Source organism: Chiloscyllium plagiosum, chromosome 39 (assembly GCF_004010195.1).
Source record: "Chiloscyllium plagiosum isolate BGI_BamShark_2017 chromosome 39, ASM401019v2, whole genome shotgun sequence".
Taxonomy (NCBI): Eukaryota; Metazoa; Chordata; class Chondrichthyes; order Orectolobiformes; family Hemiscylliidae; genus Chiloscyllium; species Chiloscyllium plagiosum.
The window spans coordinates 3414080-3422824 of NC_057748.1; the positions used below are offsets into that span (position 1 = coordinate 3414080).

Genomic DNA, 8745 nt, shown 5'->3' on the forward strand with positions numbered 1-8745 from the left:
GCGTCGGAGGCTGAGGGGTGACCTTATAGAGGTTTACAAAATTATGAGGGGCATGGATAAGGTAAATAGGCAAAGTCTTTTCCATGGGGTCGGGGAGTTCAGAACTAGAGGGCATAGATTTAGGGTGAGAGGGGAAAGATATAAAAGAGACCTAAGGGGCAACTTTTTCACGCAGAGGGTAGTACGTGTATGGAATGAGCTGCCAGAGGAAGTGGTGGAGGCTGGTACAATTGCAACATTTAAGAGGCATCTGGATGGGTATATGAATAGGAAGGGTTTGGAGGGATATGGGCCGGGTGTTGGCAGGTGGGACTAGATTGGTTTTGGATATCTGGTCGGCATGGACGAATTGGACCAAAGGATCTATTTCCATGCTGTACATCTCTATAACTCTATATCATCAATCTGGTTCCATTGAAAAGTTCTTGGTGACTCATAGAGGAATGGGAGAGACAGGAATCAGTGCAGCTTCCAACCTTCTGTATAATATAAATCATCAAAGAATCTATTTACACGCTCAAAGACCATCTTTTCAATCAACATCTGGAGATAGCTTTAAGCTTTGAAAACATGTCTTGCCTACTTCACTAGTTCAATTTCAGAGAAAAACATTTCAGCTCTTTTTGAGAAGTCTGTAGTGAACATTCCTAGTCTCATTTTATAGAACTCTCCGCTCCTCCGTTGGCTCCAATATCCCTCCTTCAAAGAGATGAAGCATCACCAACAAGCACCACATTGATCAGGCTCATGCCTTTAACAAATTCAACCTTAATTCCTAAGATTGAGGTCGAGATATTGCATCATGCCATGCCTGTTGGTCAGGTATCAACACAGAATCATAGAGTCAAACAGCACGGAAACAGACCCTTCGGCCCAACCAGTCCATGCTGACCATAATCTCAAACTAAACTATCCCACCTGCCTGCTCCTGGCCCATGTCCCTCCAAACCCTTTCCTATTCATGTACTTATCCAAAAGTCTTTTAAATGTTGTAACTGTGCCCACATCCACCATTTCCTCAGGAAGTTCATTCCACACATGAATCGCCCTCTGTGTAAAAAAATGTGCTCCTCATGTCTTTTATTAAATCTCTCTCCTCTCACCTTAAAAATGTGTCCCCTGGTCTGGAAATCCCCCACATTAGAAAAAGGAAAACTACTAGTAACTCTACCTACACCTTTCATTATTTTATAAACTTCTGTAAGGTCACTTCTCAAACTCCTACGATTCAGGGAAAAAAGTCCCAGTCTATCCAGCCCTTCCTTATAACACAAATCTTCCAATTCCGGCACATTCCTGGTAAATCTCTTCTGAACCCTCTCCAGCTTAATAATATCCTTCCTATAAGTGGGCATCCAGAATGGACACAGTACTCCAGGGGAGGCCTCACCAGTGTCCTGTAAAATCTCAACACGATGTCCCAAATCCCTGACTCAAAACACTGAGTAATGAAGGCAAGAGTGCTAAAGGCCTTTTTAATCACCCTGTCTATACAGGATGCAAACTTCAAAGAATTCTTCTTTAAGAAATGTATCGATTCCCAATTCTCCGTGTTGAATTTCATTTGCTTTCTATTTCTCCACACAGTCTCTTCTTGATTTCTGTCACTATCCTCCTCATTGTACACAACCATTCATAGTTTTGTGCCTTCTATGGACATAGCTTGTACAATTTAACGCCTTTTAAATGTGCGTGAGCTGAATTTAAATAATCTGATGTTGTGAAATGGTTTTGACACCCTGGAGCAGCCTGGTAAAGATACCACAGGGCTGCTCCACACTGGGTATAAATAGTACAGCATGGGCAGAGTTAAAAAGGATTGATTGACAGAGAACAGAAAGGAATGGATAAGATGGCTAGAGAGAAGCCCGTATAGAGAATAGTTTTAACAATGAGACAATAAGGTTAGAGCCTGATGTACTTCAGATTACCATATATGAGTGTAATATGCAATGAACAGTTCTCAAAGGAAGTTAAAATCTGGAGACAGTTGTCTTTGCCTTCTCTTCAAATCTGTCCTAAATCCGAATGCTTAGATCTGAGATTCTGAGAGCAGAGATTCTGCTTTCCCCAGTCTGGATGGATGGGGCCTCTCCAATATCCCTCTCAGACAGGACTGTTAGAATTCCAGTCTATACAGAAGGGCAGGGAGATAGGCTGCTGCAGTGCACCACACTTATTTTCATAGCTGCCTTTGAGACCTTCATCTATGCTTTTGCGACTCGATGAGTCCAATCATGTCCAGGCCAGAACCCTCTTGGTCAAATCTAACTTAAGCTCTGCAATAGACAGTGGTTGAACATCACTAGGACCAGTAATCCCCAAGTCCATTCAGGCCAGTGGTTTTGACACATAAGTTCAAATCCTATCAGAGAATCTGGTAGAATTTGAATTAAATTACCTTGATAAAGCTGGTATTGAAAACTAGTTCCAATAATGGTGACTGCAATGAGTGTCACCCATTGTTGTAACAAGAGTCTAGATTAGAGTGATGCTGGAAAAGCACAACAGGTCAGGCAGCATCCGAGGAGCAGGAGAATTGACATGTTGGGCAGGAGCCCTTCATCAGGAATACCTGATGAAGGGCTTTTGCCTGAAACGTCAATTCTCCTGCTTCTCGGATGCTGCCAGACCTGCTGTGCTTTTCCAGCACCACTCTAATCTAGACTCTGGTTTCCAGCATCTGCAGTCATTGTTTTTACTCATTGTTTTAACAAGGGGGGGGCTTAGAGATAAATAGGAGGGGGCTGGGGCTGGAGTGGAACCTTCCATGATGCCGCTCACCTGATGTCGTACCAGTGATGGGTCCCTGGGCTCAACAGAATTGGATTCATCGAGTCTGGAAGTCACAAAAGCATGGATGAGGGTTTTAGAGCCAGCTATAAAAATAATTGCAGCAGACTCTAGCAGGACCAGTCTCACTTCCCCACCTCACCATCCCCCCCCCCAACCTATTTGGTTTCTGAAGAAGAGTCATACTGAACTTAAAATGTTAACTCTGTTTCTGTCTCCACAGATGCTCCCAGACATGCTGGGTTTCTGCAGTGCATTTTGGTTTTGGTTCAGAGCTCCAGCCTCGGCAGTTCTTTGTCTTAGAAAGGAAACACTCTAAGTCCTGATTTTCCCCGTTCGCCGGGCTGCAGGGAGTCAGGGAGAAAGTGAGGTCTGCAGACGCTGGAGATCAAAGCTGAAACTTTATTGCTGGAACAGCACAGCAGGTCAGACAGCATCTAGGGAAAAGGAGATTCGACGTTTCGGGCACATGCCCTTCCTGAGGAAGGGCATGTGCCCGAAACGTCGAATCTCCTTTTCCCTAGATGCTGTCTGACCTGCTGTGCTGTTCCAGCAATAAAGTTTCAGCTGCAGGGAGTCAGCCCCAGAGAGTGGCGAAAACTGCTGGCTAACCCCAATGGCTCCCGTTCATAACATCACACATTCAAAACAATGCGGGAAATACCCTCTGTGGCTTAATCTCCGACTCCGCTCTCTACCTCTTTCACCTCCTGCAGCCTCTAAACCTACACTTTCTCTGTCCTCCTCCGATTCCACTCTTTGCAGCATTGCTGATTTTAATCACCCATTGTTGCCAACTGTATCGTCAAACCGCTTGGGCTCTAAATCTCTCCAAGCCTCTACCTTTCACCCTCATTAAGAGGCTCCTTCAAATCTAAACCTGTTCTATTGGAGTCATAGGCTGAAGGGATGGAAACAGACCCTTCAACCCAAATCATCCGTTCTGACCTCCTAATCTGGCATATTCCCATTTGTCCTCACCCGGCCCATATCCCTCTAAACCCTTCCTATTCAGCTGCCTTTTAAATGCTGTAATTGTACCAGCCTCCACCACTTCCTCTGGCAGCTCATTCCATACACGTACCACCCTCTGCATAAAAGGTACCCCTTAGTTCCCTTTTAAATCTTTCCCCTCTCATTCTAAACCTATGGCCTCTAGTTTCGGACTCCCCCACCACAGGGAAAAGAGCTTGTCTATTCACCCTATCCAGGCCCCTCAGAATTGATTACCCCTCAGCCTCCAGGGGAAAAAGCCCCAGTCTATTCAACCTCTCCCTATACTCAAATCATCTAGTGCCATCCTGTTGTCTCATTGTTTAGCTCGGAATTTAGTTTTGTTTTATAATGTTCCTCTGAAGCATCTTGAGATGCTTAATGTGTTAAAGGTGCTGCATAAATGCAGGTTGTTGCATTCCTGAATCCTGAGTGTATGGGAGTGCACGCATGTTCTGTACAGTGGCTATTTCCTTGTCTCAGTTCTGCTTACAGCGTCTGCAGGCCGCACCTCAGGTTATCTCCAGACAGAGCCTCTCAGTTCTTCTCCAAACTGGTCGAAACAAAAGGGACGCTTCATGATTGTGTGGGAACTGCGGCATCTAAATCAGAAACTGCTGTAATGGTGCAGCTCACTTCAATCTACGGAAGGCCACTGCTGCAAACCTGATCATTAAGCTGGCAGGAATCCTGGGCAGTATAACATCCACTGGATCCCACGATCCCATCTGGGATCTCCAGGGCAAGTCTGCTCTGGAGTGGCAGAGGAAAGCCACTTGGTGGTCGAATGAGAAGATTCTAATATCTTAAACATTTGAAAGTGGAGTCTCAGTACAGAGGGTAGTGAAGAAGGCATCTGGTACGCTGGCCTTTACTGGTCGGTGCGTTGAGAATAGGAGTTGGGAGGTCATGTTGCGGCTGTATCGGTTAGGGCACTTTTGGAATACTGTGTTCAGTTCTGGGTCTCCCTGCTACAGGAAGGATGTTGTTAAACATGAAAGGGTTCAGAACAGATTTACAAGGATGTTGCCAAGGTTGGAGCTAAAGGGAGAAGCTGTCCAGTATTTCAAATTCTATCTCGGTTCCATACCTTTAACTGCCTTGCCCAACCTAAACCTTTCAAGAGAATGCAGAGTTAATGTTTCAGCTCCAATAACCCTTCTCCAGAACCATTCTGAGGAAAAGTCACTCAACCTGAAATGTTAACTCTGATTTCTCTCCACAGATGCTGCCAGACCTGCTGAGTTTTTCCAGCAATTTCTATTTTTGTTTCTGATTCCCATCATCCGCAGTTCTTGTAGCTGGTTTTACCCCTTTCTTATCCTGACCTAGAAATATGCTGCACCATCAGCGTCGCTTGGTCTCTCCCTAACAACATTGTGGGTCTACCTACATCACATGGACTGCAGCAGTTCAAGAAGGCAGCTCACCCCCACCTTCTCAAGGGGCAACTAGGGACGGGCAGGAAATGCTGGGCCCAGCCAGCAACACCCCCATCCCATGTATGGATTTTTTTTAAAATCAGAGTCTGAGAATTATGATTGACACAATCTCACACCACATCCAACACCTTTACTGAGAATTTTAAACAAAACCGGTTTTCAATTGAACCAGGTAATTACCTGACAGGTGGTCAATCTAAGATGCCTGTAGGTCACTCCTCAGTGATCTTTGCCTGGATTATTCCCACTGATCTATAGCTTTTGGCTACCTCTTGAGTGCTGCCTGTCGGTGCATACCTTCAGCACGCCTGTGGGTCCTGTCTGAGGGTTTCCCATATAAAAAAATCCCTTTTGAAAAAGTGTATACCCACCATCCTCCTCTGGATACAGTTTGTCGAGTTGTGAGTTTCAATGATTTGGACTTTTTTTTAGATTTAGATTTTAGCTCAAACCCACCCACGCTGAGCTCAATCCCACCCACACTGAGCTCAATCTCACCCGCACTGAGCTCAGACCCATCCTCACTGAGCTCAATCCCACCCGCACTGAGCTCAATCCCACCCGCACTGAGCTCAGACCCACCCGCACTGAGCTCAGACCCACCCGCACTGAGCTCAGACCAACCCGCACTGAGCTCAATCTCACCCGCACTGAGCTCAGACCCACCCGCACTGAGCTCAATCCCACCCGCACTGAGCTCAGACCCACCTGCACTGAGCTCAGACCCACCCGCACTGAGCTCAGACCCACCCACGCTGAGCTCAGACCCACCCGCGCTGAGCTCAATCCCACCCGCACTGAGCTCAATCCCACTTGCACTGAGCTCAATCCCACCCGCACTGAACTCAGATCCACACACTCTGACCTCAGACCCATCCGCACTGAGCTCAATCCCACTTGCACTGAGCTCAGACCCACCCGCACTGAGCTCAGACCCACCCACGCTGAGCTCAATCTCACCCGCACTGAGCTCAATCCCACCCGCACTGAGCTCAGACCCACCCGCACTGAGCTCAATCTCACCCGCACTGAGCTCAATCCCACTTGCACTGAGCTCAGACCCACCCGCACTGAGCTCAGACCCACCCGCACTGAGCTCAATCTCACCCGCACTGAGCTCAGACCAACCCACGCTGTGCTCAATCCTACCCGCACTGAGCTCAATCCCACCCGCACTGAACTCAGATCCACACACTCTGACCTCAGACCCATCCGCACTGAGCTCAATCCCACCTGCACTGAGCTCAGACCCACCCGTACTGAGCTCAATCCCACCTACGCTGAGCTCAATCCCACCCGCATTGAGCTCAATCCCACACATGCTGAGCTCAATCCCACACATGCTGAGCTCAATCCCACCTGCACTGACCTCAGACCCACACACTCTGACCTCAGACCCACGTACTCTGACCTCAGACCCACCCATGCTCACCAGCTGCTGTCACTATCTGAGCTTATGTTGTTTCGCCGTTGCTGCCCAGCTCCATTACCGTGGTTAGTCACCTTGCTGCAGAGTCCTGTTCTGACACTACTCCAGGCATCAGGTGAAGCATAGAATCCCTGCAGTATGGAAGCAGGCCATTCGGCCCATCAAGCCCACCACACCTCTCCAAAGCCCTTATCCCACCCAGACTGAAGCCCCTATCCCTGTAACCCTGCATTTCCCACAGCCGATCCACCCCAACCTGCACATCTTTGGATTATGGGAGGAAACTGGAGCACCCTGAGGAAACTCACGCAGACACGGGGAGAATGTGTAAACTCCACACAGACAGGAAGCCGCGATGTTGCCAGACATGACCAGCTGCCTCTTGGCTGACCGTTAAAGTCCCCCAGCTGCTTTCATCACTATCCCCATGCCTCAGCTCCGAAGACTAAAGGACTAAAAAAATAGAAAAGAAAGTGAAAAAGGAAGAAAGAAAAGTGGTCAGAGCTCCAGTGAGGATCCCTACTCTGCCGCCATCTTGCCCAGAATTGTAAGATTAGAAGTCACATGACACCAGGTTATAGTCAACAGGTTGTTTTGAAATCACAAGCTTTTGAAGCGCTGCCCCTTCATTGGGTGAAGGAGTTGGATATTGATATAGAAAATGTTTTCTGTTCCTCACATCATCCTGGCCTCTTTTGTGTCTCACTTTCAATCAATAACCTTTCGTTCTTGTTCCTTTTACAAGTAGGATCAGCTGCTCCTTATCTACTCAATTGAAATGACCCATCAACTTCCCATCATGATTATGATCATTATATCTAACTCCTTCTTGGTAACATTCAATGTTTTAGTCTCTACTGCTTTCTATGGCAGAGCATACATGAATAGGAAGGGAATAGAGGGATGTGTAAGTGAAGACAGTTTTAGACCTGAAGAGCAACATGTGTCAGCGCAGTCTTGGACTGTTTCTATGTTGTATTGTTCTTTGTTCTTGTTCTAATTCCACAGGCTCCCACTCTCTGAGTGAAAACGTTTCTCCTCATCTCAGTCCTGAATGGCCTGCCCATATCCCTAGACTGAGACCCCTGATTCTGGACCCCCTGGTCATCAGGAACATCCTTCCATTGCTTAGCCTGCCCGGTCCCATTAGAATTTTAGAAGTTTCTATAAGATCCCACTCATTGTTCTAAACTCTGGCGAGTGTAGTGCCAACTGATCAGCCTTTTATTTACCTGTCAGTCCAACCATCCAGGAATCAGTCCAGGGGGATGAATATTCGCCATATCAAGTATACACATTATATACAAGTATTGATATACACCTCTTATATATTAGAGTTGATCTCTCTCTGCACCTTCTCTGTAGCTGTATCATTATATTCTGGATTCTGTTCTATTACCCTGATGTACTTACATAAGGTATGGTCTGCCTGGATAGCTCAGAAAGCAATACTTTTCACTGTATCTCTGGACATGCGGCAATGGTAAACCAAATCCAATCAAGTCCCTTATCTCCAATATTGGTTTTTGACTTAATCCTTGGACTAATCTTGTGGTTTCTCTTTTTACTTTTCAGAAGTGAGAATTCGGAGCTCCTCAGTGAAGATCTCATCCAGGTATGGGCCCTCTCTGCTGGAGATAGCACTGGTCCACACTGTACTGATGATGAGACTCACTGACCACCAGTGAGGGACAACTGAGAGTTTGTTCTTTTATTATCCAAACTTTTCAGTGCTGGACAGGAACAAGATAGACCCATGAGTTACCATTCTCACATTTTCAATCTCATGCTCAAACCAAATTATTTGCTCTGAACTAATTGAAGTTCCACACATCATGGTTCAATCAATGGGGAAACAAGACATGACTCTCCCATCCCATGTCATGTGTTGATATTACAGTGTAGCGCTGAAATGGTGCTGATATTCCAGTGAAGCGCTAAGCGGATGCTGATATTCCAGTGTAACATTGTGTGAGTGTTGATATTCCAGTGTCGTGCTGAGTGAGTGTTGACATTCCAGTGTAGTGCTGAGGGAGTGTTGATATTCCAGTGAAGTGCTGAGGGAGTCCTGATATTCCAGTATAGCAC

The 8745-nt window shown here is 46.5% G+C and overlaps 1 protein-coding gene across 1 annotated transcript in view; it reads left to right on the forward strand.

Moving 5' to 3' along the window:
• The window catches only part of LOC122542002 (SH3 domain-binding protein 1-like), a 58150-nt gene that overhangs the window by 15886 nt on the left and 33519 nt on the right, over nucleotides 1–8745 (forward strand). The window contains exon 2 of the mRNA XM_043679295.1: nucleotides 8233–8272. Within this exon, the coding sequence (XP_043535230.1) occupies nucleotides 8233–8272 (40 nt within the window). The remainder of the gene's footprint in view (nucleotides 1–8232; nucleotides 8273–8745) is intronic.